General features: G+C 36.0%; 2 protein-coding genes across 3 annotated transcripts; both read right to left on the bottom strand.

Moving 5' to 3' along the window:
- Positions 1-637: 637 nt before the first annotated feature.
- On the bottom strand, positions 638-3547 carry LOC132180649 (receptor-like protein 7). Its single transcript, XM_059593541.1, has one exon. It carries the CDS (start codon positions 3545-3547, stop codon positions 638-640), a length of 2910 nt encoding a protein of 969 aa, XP_059449524.1.
- A 5992-nt stretch (positions 3548-9539) lies between these two features.
- On the bottom strand, positions 9540-12758 carry LOC132180826 (transmembrane 9 superfamily member 12-like). 2 transcript variants are annotated; one of them, XM_059593793.1, is made up of 3 exons: positions 12517-12758; positions 11550-12232; positions 9540-11516 (listed from the first exon to the last, which is right to left on the bottom strand). In XM_059593793.1, exons 2-3 carry the CDS (start codon positions 12139-12141, stop codon positions 10135-10137), a joined length of 1974 nt encoding a protein of 657 aa, XP_059449776.1. In that variant the 5' UTR covers positions 12142-12232; positions 12517-12758; the 3' UTR covers positions 9540-10134. The 2 variants fall into 2 exon arrangements, with proteins under 2 accessions (XP_059449776.1, XP_059449775.1); XM_059593792.1 differs by having other exon boundaries at positions 9540-12232.
- Between the last annotated feature and the right edge of the window lie 2874 nt (positions 12759-15632).

Below are 15632 nucleotides of genomic sequence, written 5' to 3'. Positions count from 1 at the left end.
ACCTTCAACTACTAGAGTTCTACATTGCATCAGACGAAGTTCATTCATAAAGGAGCCACTATTGCTAGAGACAAACATGTAGTTTGCTGGGGTTACAAGTTGAGTCTAGGATTATGGCGGTTTTATATGTGAATTATATATTTTATAATAAATTCCTTCGGGGTTGGCTACCTCCATAGTAGTTGTTCTTTTGAACAATTATTCAAGAGTTTTCACTTTATTACAAAAAATTTTGTAATAATTTTTCTTTTATGCTTGCTCTGATTTAGGTATTGACATTGTGGTGTTTGGCTTTAAATTTGATAATTATACTAATCTAACTTCTCTGATAAGATTAATATATTCAGTGCTATTTGTTAAACTTGGGATTCAAACGATTTCTCAATAATTCACTAACGGATCATCAACATATTTTGCATACACTATCTTAATAGAACCGGAATCCAAATACACTAAAACACCAAAACAATATTGAAAAAGGAGGAACACATTACATACACACCAAAAAAAGAAAAAAGAAGAAGAAGAAGAAGAAGCAGCAATAAAAACGTCAATACATATTCATTTCCTTAGAAGAAATCTTGCGGCAAACTATTTGATTTAAATGTTTCTTGCTACTCAATTTTCTTCACATCAGTTACCTTATTATGAAGGTTTTCATTAACCAATCATGTTTCCTTGCAATCACAGTGCACCAAATTGTCACTCCAAGAACTAGTCCAAATGCATACCCAATTACAACAATTTTCCAACCAAATTCAAATGGCAATTCATAGTCTTGACTTCCTTCGGAGATTGAAGATGGAGAAGGCAATTCATCAAAATTCTCACATTTCTTTGTCAATGGTCTCCCACACAATCCTTGATTCCCTTCAAATGAATTATTTTCAAATGTATTAAATTGTTTGCCTTGTGGTATAGGTCCCGAGAGATTATTACGAGAAACATTGAAAAATCCCAAAAAATTAAGTTGTGTAAGCTCTTGTGGGATCTCCCCTGACAACTTATTTTGAGAAAGGTCCAATGCTTCGAGATCTTCAAGCTTCCCTAAAGATGGTGGGATGTGACCTGTGAGAATGTTATTGGAGAGATTGAGCAAAATACACCCCTTTAAATTTTCAATAGAATTAGGAATTTCTCCGAGAAATCTATTGCTGGACATATCAACAGCTGTGAATAATTCTTGGACCTTCTCAAAGAACATATCATTGCCTTTGTTTGTCATTGTCATGGAGTAATCATAACCAAAAGAGCCATTAATGTAAGTACCAAGAGTTTTGGAGAATGATGTAAGAGTTGAGTTTACTTGGATGTATGTCAAATGATGTGCTGTCTCAAATTTTTTAACCGTCCAATTGCAGAAAATTTCTAGAGGTAGCTTTCCAACAAAGCTATTATAGGAGAGGTCAATGATTTGCAAGTTTGGGAACATATATTTGCTGTTAGAAATCTCTATTGGGCCGTTGAATTTGTTTGACCGCAAAATGAGAACCTTTAAATTTGGAAGATTCTTCAACCAAGAAGGAAACCTATCATTGAATTGGTTATTACCGAGATCCAGGACCTTCAACATCGTACACTTCACTAACGACCTTGGTAATCGTCCTCGAAATTGGTTTTGACTGAAAATTATTATCTTCAACTGACTTCCTTTTACCCAATTCTCTGAAATGCTTCCTTGAAATTTGTTCCTTTGCAGATTGAGTACTGATAGCGAAGCACCAAAGTTGTCCAAGCATCGAGGAAGTGAACCACTTAAGCTATTACGAGCCAAATCAAGGACTTGAAGAGAAGTGAGGTTGCAAAAAAATTCCGGAACATTTCCAGTCAATGAATTATTTGAAATAAGATAATATTTCAAATTCGAGGCTGCTGGGATGGGAAGCGATCCTTGGAGCAAATTACAGCTGAGGTCTAAAAAGGCCAAACGAGTCCAGGGGAGAAGAATCGGATGTTGACCAAAGCCCGTGAGGAAATTGTTAGCAAGGGAAAATATTTCCATACTTGCTTTGCCTATGTTTAACATCCATTCTGGTACTTGGCCACGCAAGTAGTTATCGGACAACTCTAAATACTGCAACTCATCTTGGTTTCTTAGGAAATCTGGAAACTTGCTTAAATTGCACGAAGACAACCATAAGCATTGAAACTTTGGAAAACTAGAATTGACATTGGGCTCTTTGAAAAGTAATGATAATTGATTATAAGATAGATATAAAATAGTTAAATGTTTGAGCTTAACAAACTCGTCAAACTCCACAGTCCCACTGAAGTAGTTCATAGCAAGATCAAGTACTTGCAGATTCTTGAGGTTAAAGATTGAATTTGGGATACGACCTCGAAGCTTGTTGCCCCTAAGACTCAAGACACTTAGCCCTGTGAGGTTCAAAATCTCGACAGGTATTTCACCAGTAAAATGATTTGACTGTAGATAAAGGTCTTTCAGTTGCATCAGGTTTACAAGGTGAAAAAGAATTGGACCTGTCAATTGATTTTGGCGAAGGTCTAGAAAAGAGAGTAGGTTGAGGTTTCCAATTGAAGATGGGACCTCACCTGTGAAAGTGTTATTTGAAAGCCTAAGAAAAGTGAGATTTGTGAGATTACCAAGTGTAGATGGAATGAACCCTGAGAAGTTGCAACCACGAACATTCAACGAGTTCAAGTAGATAAGGTTACCTATTGAAGGGGGTAGCTCACCAGAAAAACTTGTGGCTGTAAGTACCAATGCCTCAAGTGGACTGCTCCATGTAAAGTCTGGTAAATGACCAATGAGACCTTCATTGTAACCCACCCAAAGAACCCGTAGATTTGGTAGCTTAAATATTCCCATTGGAAATTCCCCATGCAATCCACAATCATCAAGATAGAGGAACGTTAAAGAAGACAAATTTGCCAAGATGGTAGGTATCACAGAAATTATGCTCACCCCACTCAAATCAAGCTCTTGTAGGTGGGTCAAATTTCCTACTAGGCTTCTTAGGCTAGGCTTTTTGAGTTCCAAAAGGGAATAGTCTTGAGACAAATCAAGAGATGACAATTGGGACAATTGTGAAATTTCTAAGGGGATTTGACCTGAAAACATTGATGCACTGAGATTGAGATACGCTAGTCTTGAAAGATTGCGTACCTGAGGTGGGATAGGAGAATAGTTAAAGTGATTGTAGGAAAGGTCAAGCCTTTGGAGGTGAACAAGGCGGAAAAGGCTATTGTTGGAGTTAATCGAACCATAGAGACAGCTGCTACGGAGATGAAGGCCAATGACATAACCCGAGGCCTCATCGCACTCCACTCCATCCCATGAGCAGCAATCACTTTTGTCTCCTTCTAGTACTGTCCAAGACGCAACCTTTCCACAATCTATCCTTCCATAAGCATCAGATGCATTTTTATCGATGACAAAGCTTTCCTTGAATTGCAACAAGGCCAAGCTTTCATCATGATGGCACAAGGGTTGCATAAAAGGAGAAGAAAGAGTGAGTATAAGATGCAACTGCGGAAATAAGAAAAGCAAGCGCATGAAAACGAAGAGAGAAAGTGATAAACCCATAATTTTCTACTATGGTTAAGATATGCTTGGAAGTACTGAAGGTAGAGCTTTAATTTATAGGCTGGACACATAGTCATGTGCACCTAATATTTATATATCAAAGCACTTAAGCATGGCACTTGCTTGACTTCATGCAGTTGAAAGCTTATAATTAATCGCGGTGGACCCAAAGTCCATTAATGTTCTTTCTCTGAGTCAATTATTGCGGCAAATTTTCCAAACCTGTATACGTTAAGTTAAATGCATCAACTTTGTACCAATTAATGTGGTGCGTACAGGTTCCCCTCTTCAATTTGGATTTTTTTAAAAAAACAAATTACCTACTAATCAATAATATGATTACATGCCTTTTTTATTTCCATAATTATTTGATAATTATACAAAAATTAATCAGTAGAATTGAAAAATGAAATAGCAGTAAAAGATATTAAAATTAATCATATAATTAAAAAATAATAAAAAATTATTACTTACATTTTAATTTGTTCCTATTTTATCCTTTTTTTTTTTTTTTTTTTTTTTTTGAGAAAAACATAACATTTCATTCAATAATACCACGAGCATAAAGCTCTTACATCATAGAGCAAAGTTCTGAAGCAACCACAGCATAAAGCTACAAGATTACCAAGTTTAGTACAAGATTCGAGATCAATCCGCTAACTCATGACTAAAATCAGATTTAATACTAGATCTATGACAAACAGACTCAACCAAATGCATGAATAGCAATTATTCCTCGACCCTGAGAGGAGAAAGACTCTCATGCCGAAACTCTTCCTCCTCGACCCGAAGGCCAGGATAATGATCACATCCAGAACCCAAAGGTCTGGACCAAAACTAATTAACCTGAAAGCGACATAGATCGAGTGAGAGAGGAAAAAGCCTTATTACAAGCTGAACAAACACAGGAAAATTAAACAATACGGGAAAAAAAACACACGCCAAAACATAAATACATCTTAAAGAAGCAACATAACAGGGAAATAAAACAAGAAAAGAAACAGCACACTCCGATCACGCATACGCCGAGAACCGAAAACCGAAGGGGCGTTGGAAGCTCATCGCGGCGGGGACGCGGCGAAAGGCCCAACAGTGGACGGTGGGCGGCGAACAGGTGCAGAGAAGACCGGCAAAGCAGGACCTAAAAACAACCACAAACAAGAAAAAAATGGGGAAAAAAAAAAAAAACAAGGAACCACCAAAACAGGGAAAATGAGCACAAAGTGGGAAGATGGTAGCCGGAAGGGAGCTGGACCCGTGCAGGCCGGAAACCACCGCGTAAGGGGCGTGGGAGCTCGACAAGGTGGGGACGCATGAAAGAAAACCCTAATAGCGGGCAGCGAAGCGTCGACACAGGTCAGCGGCGACCACAGACAAAATCCGAACCCACAAAGAGCCAAAACAAGGCCAAGGAGCCCGCTGCAGAAATTGAAGGCGGGGGAAGAAAAGCGGTAGGGAAGGGGTAAAAACGGAGAAAAATAGAGGGGGAAAGGAACGGTAAGGAAGGGGAAGAGAGGAGACACCGAGGCTAGGGCATCAGGTAAATAACTAGCACCGGAGCGAGGAGGACGAGGGGAGGAGGGAGGCAGCTAAACGGCCAACCCTCCTCCCTTGTGTGGCTGAAGGGTTTCACTTTTCTCTCTGGCGGCTAGAGAGAAAAGAGACGGCTTGCAAGTAACAAAAGCTAGTATTTTTTCACAATTGTCTTTCTCCTGACTGACTCTATCTGCCCTTGACGATTGTTTTGGAAGGTTTGTTATTATTTTAAAAATAAAAATAAAAATTAACATTCAAATTGAGATGTATAAATAAAAGTTACCGTTTATCCTCACCGTCGATATTTAGAGATTTGTTAAACATGATGATGAGAGATATGGTCCTGTGAAGACTTGTGATTTCTTCTTCCAAGTCTTCTCTTGGGTAAACTACGAACAGCTAGGGATGATATATATATATATTCTGATCCGTCCTGAATTATTGGTAGATTTCTTCCAGAAAACGTAACGATTGGGGACTATTCAAATTCAAATGTATAGATAAGCTAGATATTATTCAAATGTATAGATAGCTAGATATTGTTTGTTTGATCGAATTTAAAACATAGTCAGATAGATTAGATGATCTATTGTACGTGTATAAATTAAATATACACTTTGATAATAATACAATTTATTCAATCTCAAAAGATTTCAGAGTCCAATTTCCTTTTTCATTGCGCCCAAAATGTTCAAAGGAAAACAAAGTTATCATAATTCAAAACAATAGAGCATCATTCAATTCTGATGATTTAAAAACTCAAAGTTACAAAAAGAAAAAAATAAAATTGGTTGGAAGAAATTTCAGCGAAAATAGAGAAAGGTTAGTTGCGGCCAAAGTCATAAAAAAAATGATGGATTCGTAATGCGGCTAATGCCATTTACATTAGCTTGTCAATTGTTGCACTTGCTGCCACACCAATCCCAAGGCATTCCTTCCAATTTTCCATCTATTTACATTAACTTGTCAATTCTTGGTGCCAATTTTCCAAACCCAGCTAATACACCTCCGTACGTAAAGTGTCGTGACTGACTTGTATTTCACAAGTCTTATTTGACTGCCAAGTTATCCCAAATACGACTAGTCGGATTTGAACACTTTTGCGTAGGCGGCGCGTCTGCATTATGGTTCGGTCTTGACTATTCATGAAAACAACAAATGCGAAAGAATACCAATCAAGAGGCACCCAGAAAGGAACTAGCTAGGAAGGTTCAACCAAGTCCGATCAAGGCACCTTAATGACAACATATTCTTCCATCTTCAACATGTTGATAACCATGTCAGCTTGAAGGTCCTTTTTCCACATGAATGCCCAGAAGCATTCTTGAATCTTCTTGCCAACAACTATCCATCATTTTCACACTTGACCCATTCACTAATTAATCCATCCATCCACTTATTTCACACTGACCTCCACGATCATGACATGCTTTAAGTAATTTTACTTTCTTTTTTCAAAAACTAATTTATACACTACAAAAATTAAGCAAAATAGGAACGTTTGCAAGGTGACATTTTTTCACCCAAATTGTTTTATTGATTAACCTAAATTATTTTTAGTTTAACTAAGATTTTCAGCCATATCAAACACGGAATATATATATATATATATATATATATTCACTCATCAAATAGGTGTCTAGTTTGAATACTTTCGAATAAAACAAAGTATCTAACTTATACAACACGTCATTGCCCATGCCTTGGTGAATGACACTTTTAACCAAGAGCCTCTTAACCCGAAAGCCATCGTATTGCATGTGTTACGATATTGTTCATATAATATTATTCAATAGTAATAAATGAAATTTTAAATTATGATAGTCTTTATCTTAAAAACAGTCCAATAATTACGATATTGTTCATATAATAAAATGATGGATTATATAAATTGGCCCTTCATGTGAGAATAGGGTTTTATATATACATCTGGTGAGTAAATTTAAAAGATATGTCTAGAGAAAAGCCTCGTAAGGTTGTAGTTAATTTATTTACATACATGTTAGGATGCCTCTACAAAATGGATTAAACCTTTTTCGTTTTATTACACTACATATCTTTTGGCATTTCAAAGGGAAAAAAGAATGGGACTGCCACCTTTTACAAAGCTCCTTACGTTCGTGAGTATATATATATATATATGCTTGAACTAGCCATGGATCTGTGAAGACCCATGGTCAAACTTTGGGTCTCCTCCCACATGTTTTTTTTGTTTTGAATTTTTTTTTTTTTTATAATTTGATACAAGGGTACTATTGTTATTTTCAATCATGTGTATCACACCTAACCCATTTTCTGTCGAATTTAATAAAAATAAAATAAAATCATAACGGAAGGGGTTAAGTAAAAGGGCTAGGTAGTAATAAGAGTTGATCACAACTTTTTAAAATTTTGGGGGACATTGAAATTTGAGTTGTAATTTGGGAGAGTAAATGTAATTTTTCTTATATTTATGCAGAGACTCCCAATATAAAATAGGTGTATATACAACTTTGTTTCACACATACGACACAAAGCCTGGAAATCTTACTATTTTGCAGTATAAGTTTAATTCAAGTATTAGTTACTTTTTAGTATCTCATCAATTCTTCACATATATGAGTGTGTTTAGTATAATACTTGTGTTTCACCTTCTTCTATTGTAGGTGTTGAATTATTTGCTTGATTTACACTTTGGAAACTGTATATGATTGTATTTCATAATGTAATATTTGTTCTTTTGTTCTTAATTTCTTTTCAGTTTATAAGGATTCAAGTGTAAAAATATTTAAAATCACTAACAACAAAACTTGTTCCTCTGTCAGGCTTGATTTCTAGACATAAACTCAAGTTTAAATCTAAAGTATAACCTAAAGAATGCGTCTTAGCTACTTGTTAATTTAACTTGAGTCCTAATTTAAGAATTAAACTCCCAAAGATTAATTTTCAACATCTTTTGCCAGCCTCTGCATGTAATGGATATCAAGATGATGGCAATTTTATAGCCGCGGCAAGTGATAAAATATGGGAGAATAGGAGAGCATGTGGGAAATATTACATGGTAAAGTGTATTGGTGCCACAAACAAAGAAGCAAACCCTTGTAAGAAAGACTCCATTTTGGTTCGAATCGCTGATCATTGTCATGAACCAAGATGTGGAACCATCAATCTTTCTGAAGATGCTTTCTCTGATATTGCTGACCTCAAAGCTGAAAGAGTTAGGGTTGAATATAAATTAAATGTAAGCTCTAAAGCACTCAAAATTAACATTCTAGTACTACGTACGTACTCAAGGTATATGTGAAGACTATCATTCATTATTTGATATTTATGTTCATGATTCGCAGGTTGGGAGCTTGAGAAGGTCTACTAAGGGCAAGTTATGATAATAATGATGACACTTGTATATCTGGAAACACTTGTATTTCCTAAAGTCTACAAATTTGATGAACCTATATATATATATATATATATATATATATATATATATAATATGAAGGTTTAATCAATAAATTATACGTATTTGGCTGGTCACGTGCATCACGCCATGGGACCTACAAAATTATTATGCTATGTATGTGCCCCAAATTTCAATCACCATTGGCTTAGTGTCAACCTGAGTAAATGCCCATCACGCCATGGGACCTACAAAATTTATGACACAACAAACTTCACAACTAATTCATTTTTGCGGTCCATTCTTTTAATTTAGACTAATTGACACACATCCAAACAAGTTATAATATTTGAAGATGTTCAAATTTGCAAAAAAATAAAATGATATTTTCGAATTTTCTAAACATTATAATTTATAGAGATTCGAAACAAATGTGAAAACTAGTAGCAAATTCTTTAACATGATTATGTGGTTTGACCCTAGTGCCGCCTAGGCCTAGCTCCAGTGAATTAATCTTTATTTATGTTCATGATTGATTATAGTTTTTTTTAGCTTTTCAAACATATAGTTTTAAATGTTTGAAATCTTCAAAATTGGTTTGATGGTATATATGGTATGTTCTAGTTTTTCACTTCTGTAAATCTCTTTCCATATTATTAAGTATATCATATTGTTAATTATTTATTATATTCTTATCAATTTTAAATTTGACATTTCATCTTATGTCACTCTTGTGTCTCTCAAAGAATAATTTGGCTCTGAAATCACCATTAGGCTTGTGATTAATCATGATTTAATTTTAATCAAATGATGATTTTAAAAGCCATCTATTTTTTAGAGTGACACAAAAGAAATTTTTAAAATTACTCGTATTTAACTTGTCAATGTAAGTTAATGCATGCTCTGTTTTCTTTTTTTGTAATGACAAAGTTGTTTTTTTTTTTTTTTTTAATAAAAAAAAAAATAGGTTGTAAGATATTTTTTCAATTCAATTTATTAAAATTGACATATATTTTTAGAGTTTGTGATTTTCACATACATTTGACTTAAAAAGATAAAAATGCAGTACAAGAAACAAGGGAGTCCAATTTTTGAACTGATTATATAAATTTCTATGGAACTCAACAATCCTCTACACTCTAACAATACTCTGCAGCTGATAATGCATAAATATCCTACCTAGCTATTGCTACTGCCATGGAATTAATTATATCAAAATGCTTGTTGATTGAAGAATACCTAGCTATTGCTACTACTCTGTATATTCAGGTATAGAAGGAAAGATAATACAAGGATAGAAAGTCTAAACAATTACAACTTTTCCGAACAATTTGATTAAACGAAAACACATAATGCAAATGAACCTCAAAACTATTAAATGTTAAAAAACCCCAAGTGGTGACACAAAAATACGTAAGAGGTGGGGATAGTGTGCTGCAGATCAAGTTGGGAAGAGAGCAAAATACGATTATGAAGTCCTCTAAAGTCAAGATGACACAGAAAATATAACAGGCTTTGGTAGCATCGATCAGCAATCATCTGAGAGCCTCTGAATATGTCCCGTAAACAATCAGCCTCAGACAGGTAAAGCTAAAAACTTTAACCAAGAAAGTTTCCTCTTCCTACATACTGGAGTCTTCTCCAAAAGATTGATGAAGAATACCAGAGATAACCTTCAATCAATCTTTACGGATGAGAATAGGTAATGAACAAAGTAGAAAGACATAAGGAAGCCAATGGTGCCAGTCGACAACATGATTGCAACCGCCATGATGAGTGAATAACCAAGATATAGTGTAGCTGACACCGGCCCACTCAAACTTTGCAGGTCAAAAACCAAGTAATTGATGGAATATAGGAACACATAAAGAGCAACTGAACCTGAAGCAAAGAAAGCTTTCCACCACCACCGCCAATCCTCCACACATAGATGCATGTAGGTGAGGACCACTGACACTTCAGCACAAACAATAACTAGCAACGAAAGAACAAGCAGCAGGAACCCAAAGGCATAATAGAACCTCCCAAGCCAGATGCTAGAAAGGATAAAGAAAAGCTCAATTAAGAGGGTTCCAAAGGGAAGCGTCCCTGCACCGAGAACAAGAAGCCATGATGGATATTTGCGTGCAGGAATTTCCCATGGGATCTGGTTGGTTCGCACAGGGTACTGAATTGCCTCAGCTCGTGTCCCTAAGAATCCTCCAAGGAGGGTAAGTGGCACCGAAACGCAGAACCAGAGGAACAAGAGTACAAAGTACAAGGAAATGGGAATAGCACCAGTACTATTGCTGCTCCAGAGAATGAAATTCAGCACAGTAAGAATAATAAAGACAATTCCAGAAAAGAAGCAGGCAACCGACCCTGAAACAGACCTCCAACCTTCTGAAGTTCCTTTTATGGTTCTCCAGAGACGTACACCAACATACCCAGCAGCAATTCCCAGGAAAAGATAAAGAATAATCATTCCTGTCAGCTGCATTCCTCGTGAAGCTGGTGACATGAAACCAAGGGCTGCAAAAATGATAGTGACAATTGCCATCCCTGTAATCTGAACACCATCACCGACCATCACGCAAAGTAGCTTGGAACAATTTGGTTCTCTGAACACGTCACCCACAACAAGCTTCCACCCAGAAAGCTCCTCATTCATCTGAGCTTTAGCTTCTTTGTCCAATTCCTCATACCTCGTTAAGTCCCTCCTCACAGTCCTTAAGAATATAACAAAAACTATACCAATTACCATCAGTGAATTTAGAATAGAGAGCCAGTGGACTCGGGCACCTTCCATCTTCAAATAAGCATCCCATCTTGATGGCCATCGTATATTGCTTTTCACGAATTCAACCTCGTAAGTGAAGGATACTCTCTCTTGCTCCCGTATTATTTGAGACTTGTCAAGCTCCGTGGGGCAATCTACAGATGAGATATTAGCGTACCTGACAAGTTTCTTCATGACTTCAGGATCATACTTCACGGTGCAGGGGATAACCTCAAAACCAACTATCTCGAACCCAGATGCTTTCTTCTTATCAGCATCAGTAGAAATAACACCCATACCTTCTTCCCCAGGCCCTATGATCTCTCCCATACCTTCTTCCCCAGTCCCTATGATCTCCACACCCCTCCATTCATACTCATGAACCAAGACCCTGAACTTGAGATGATTAATGATGTAATCTTCATTACTATTTGGTGGTGTATACCCAACAGGAAACCCAGTCCACTGGAAGTTAATTCCATTTTGCTCTTCGAACCTCATGGCAGGCAAGTTATCCGGAATCATGTTCACTTGATACAGATCGCGGGTTCTCTGTTTCAAGAGCTTGACCTGATGCTCATTCAATGGGCTGGTAGTACAGAGGTAGACAGTCTCATTAACATTCATTCGGAAACGGTAAGGAGAGTTGTCAATCTGATCTCCCGTGAGGAGTTCTCCAAGATTCTCGGCACTTTTCTTGACACCACCGATGGGCTCACAGTAAGGGAGACTGTAGTAGCTGAAGGGAAGCAGGGTATATATGGAAGTCAAGGAGTTAACTTTGGCAGATATTGCGTCCCCGTTAGAATAAGTGTGCATGTAGCTTCCCGGAAGATAAAACCCATTGCAAGGATGCGCAAAGAGAAGAACCACATAGAGGAAAGCCAAGCATACGGAGGGCATCCTCCATTTCGATAAGGCCATTGAAATTGAAAGAGAAGACAGCAGATCTGTTTGGATCAGAGGTGAATCTCTGTCTAGGCTACTAGTCTTACTGAAACATTCAACGCCAATTCTACACAAGACGGAACCGTTTCCAGTGTTAGGCTCTAGAAAATATTTAGGAGAAGAAAAATAGAAAGAAATTCAAAGAATATTATTTGGGCACATGTTTAAGAAGGCATACAAGGTAAGGTTTTTCTACCCTAAAAAAAACACAGATCCATTGAGGGAGGTCCATGTACATAATACACAGGATGTTTGGGATTTGGCAAAGAATCCCAACACCCACTGGCTCACAACAAAAGCAAATTCTACTCAAGAAAATTATGCGAGCTATGAAAATGGAAGGAAACGCACCTCCGGCCAGAACCAATCAAAGCATAGATCTGCTGATCGGGTAGCGTCGGATCTGATGCTCTCGCTGGCTAGCTGTGCTGCAGAGCGTTACAACGAAGCAGAGTGCGAACCCTATTCTGCTCCCGTAACTGGAACCTTCTTTCAATGGAAAAGTAAGACCACCACCGGGTACCGGTGGTGAATGACTTTGATGCTTAAATCATTAGACAATATATATCCAATAAATGGCTTAAGATAGTAGAATTTTAGGAAGAAACAAAAAGTTTATTTATCTGGTTGTCATGAGTTGCCTTTTATAAGGGTTTGCTCTCAACTGCTTACGGTTAGTTCCTCCATAATGATGGTCTTTAGAGTGGTTTATCTTGATTTCCATCATTTGTCATTGTGCTCTATGCTTGAAATTTGAGTCTCACCCAAGTAGTTGAGAAAATCACCTTGGTGGCACCAAGGTGACCAAATGGTGTGGAAGTGGAGTGGAAAGACGTGTGTCAATTGTTTGGTTGGTGAGCTCAAGTTAGTAGGCTGATATTTCAGTTACACACGCATAAGCCCAACAAGTACTCCCTAATTCCCTTCTCCAATGTGTCAAGTTAGAGAAAGAAAATTTTATGTTGTTTAAGCAGAGCAAATTGCTTCAGCTTGATTTTGATTTATGAAGAAGTGAATTTTTTCAAAAAAATAAAAATAAATAAGAGCAATTTGGGCTTTTCTTTATAGTGGATGTAAGTATCTAATACTGAACCACTCGTAAAATCTCTAATTGTATGTCTCAATTTCTATCTTTATTTCGCTTTATATTTAATTTTCCATTAAATTATGATTTTCTTCAAATTAGACTTACTAACTTTACTTGTTTTCCACATCCATTGTGGTACGTGGTCATGGATGTTTTTGCCTAGCAGGTCTAAACACACGATCGAATTCATTTTCGTTTCTTGGGAAATTCGGAAACTTTCTCTAAACACAACGCATAATATTGAAACTTGGGATAAGCTGCATTGGCACTGGTTTCTCTATGAAGTAATTGACGAGAATGAGAAAGACCATAGGATTTTTTGGTAAGCAATGATTCATCAAAGTTAAGAGGAAATTATTTGAGGCGAGTTTTAAATTTTGCTCAAATCTTCATATATTTTTGTTCAAAATGGCATTTTAGCTTCTGTTCACCACAAAGTTTCATATCGGCCGGCATGTTCGATGGTTAATTGTTGCACTTTTTTTATGAATAACAAATATTTGGTCCTTACACATTCTTGACTTGTATTTTAACTTCAAATAGTTGAGAGAATGATTTTTATCATTTTTATGTTCACAAAACAATTTGATCACCGTTGGTTGGATCCGGCCACCTCGTGAATTGGCATGGCGTGTTACGCGCACCTAAATGCTAATTTTCATCTCATTTCCAACTTTTCATCTCATTGCACGATTTTCTGTCGTAATATTCAAGAAGGGGTCACAACTAATATGATCATGAAATGGATCTTATCCCAATTAAGTAAACTCTGATTTTACATCCAAGTGGAATAAGTTTTGTGGTGACAAAAAAGATGGCACTCTTTGGTAATTAAGAGATGTTAGTCCATGGATATTCATGAAGTGTCACTACGTACTTTCTTAGTTTCTTTGTTAAAAAAATAAAAAAATAAAAAAAATAAAGCAATGCATGATAAAAGTACTATAAACAATCTGGTATTACATGACCTTAATTTCTCAGCTACTTGCCCACTTCTCACCAACAGAAAGTGCTGAATATGGAAGACTTGGAAATGACTTAATTTCCAGCATAAAAAAACTTGGTTATGGAGACTTGTAGAACAAATTAAAGTGTAACGTCCATCACGAAGCCCTTGGCGTTGGTCAAATTATAAAGTTTAGCGTGCATCCCCGCAGATTAATATATTTAAAAAGTGGTGATTATTGGAGTCTTTAAAATGATGATCATGAGAGAAGTGGAAATGACTTTTTACCAAAGAAGTCCTCCACTATGAAATGGTGATTATTTATTGAGAATAATACATTTTACCCGTAGGAGTTACAATTCTTTTATTTTTTGTTTTTATTTTTAGGAGAATGTCTCAATTTTTCCTAAAAAAAAAAAAAAAACAAAACAGAAAAAGAAAAAAAAAATAATGGAGGCCAGGGTGGCCAAAAGCCCAAAACCATGAAGTTCTCCGCTATGAAACAATGAAGTCCTCCACTAGGTCTAAGTTAGCAAAAAAGAAGTCGTCCACTATAATTATTTATTACAAAGTTATAGCATTTACATTTGTATGCAAAGTCATTGGGATCAGGTCTGTCGGAGTAATTCTAAAAATCCTTTTTGTGTCACTCTTGTATCCCTCAAAAAATAAGGTGACCATGGCTTTTAAAATTACTATTTGATCAAAATCCAATAATGATTAATTACAAGCTTAATGGTGATTTCAAAAAACACATCATTTTGGAGATTACTCGGTCTATTGATTTTTAAAAATATTAATCACATGCATGTCCTCTTACTAATAGTTATTGATAATGAACCTTTAATCACGCAGATGAAACATCTTGCCTTGACAACCAGCCTTAATTTTGCAATATCAGCTTGCTAGCACAAAGATTAGAAGTTCGATATATTAAATTGAGAGCTTTTGAACTTTAAGGGTAATTGCAAAAGTAATAAAAGTTTACAAAGATTATGTAAAGTTTCCATTTTTTTTTTAAAAAAAAAGTGTGATCCAATAACTAATAATTAGTTGTGCTACATCATCAACGTTGACGTGAGATAAAAGTGAAATAAAAATTTGGTGTATAGCTCACTACTAAAAAATAGGCAATTATCGTCGTTTTTTACAAACGACATTAGATAAAGTTGACGTCGTCTATTTAGTATATATTGATGTAAAATTTCGCCGGTTTTCCGTAAATGACGATATCATATTTAATATATCCTTATATGTTCAGAAACAACGATAATTTCTAATTTTGTCATCGTTTCAAAAATGCAATTAACTTATTAAAGAAGGTATGCTAGTACTAATTATGATCATTTTAAATTTGAGACTTTTTTTTTTTTTTTGTTAAATAAATAATAAGCATAATATGAAAAATAAAAGTATGCCCCTCTTATTAAAAAA

This window comes from Corylus avellana, chromosome ca5, assembly GCF_901000735.1.
Source record: "Corylus avellana chromosome ca5, CavTom2PMs-1.0".
NCBI lineage: Eukaryota > Viridiplantae > Streptophyta > Magnoliopsida > Fagales > Betulaceae > Corylus > Corylus avellana.
Note: the sequence above shows the minus strand (reverse complement) of the source record. Positions and strands in the feature narration are given on the sequence as shown.

Coding starts and splice junctions, on each gene's coding strand:
- LOC132180649 (XM_059593541.1), bottom strand. CDS start 3,547: ATGGGTTTATCACTTTCTCTCTTCGTTTTCATGCGCTTGCTTTTCTTA.
- LOC132180826 (XM_059593792.1), bottom strand. CDS start 12,141: ATGGCCTTATCGAAATGGAGGATGCCCTCCGTATGCTTGGCTTTCCTC.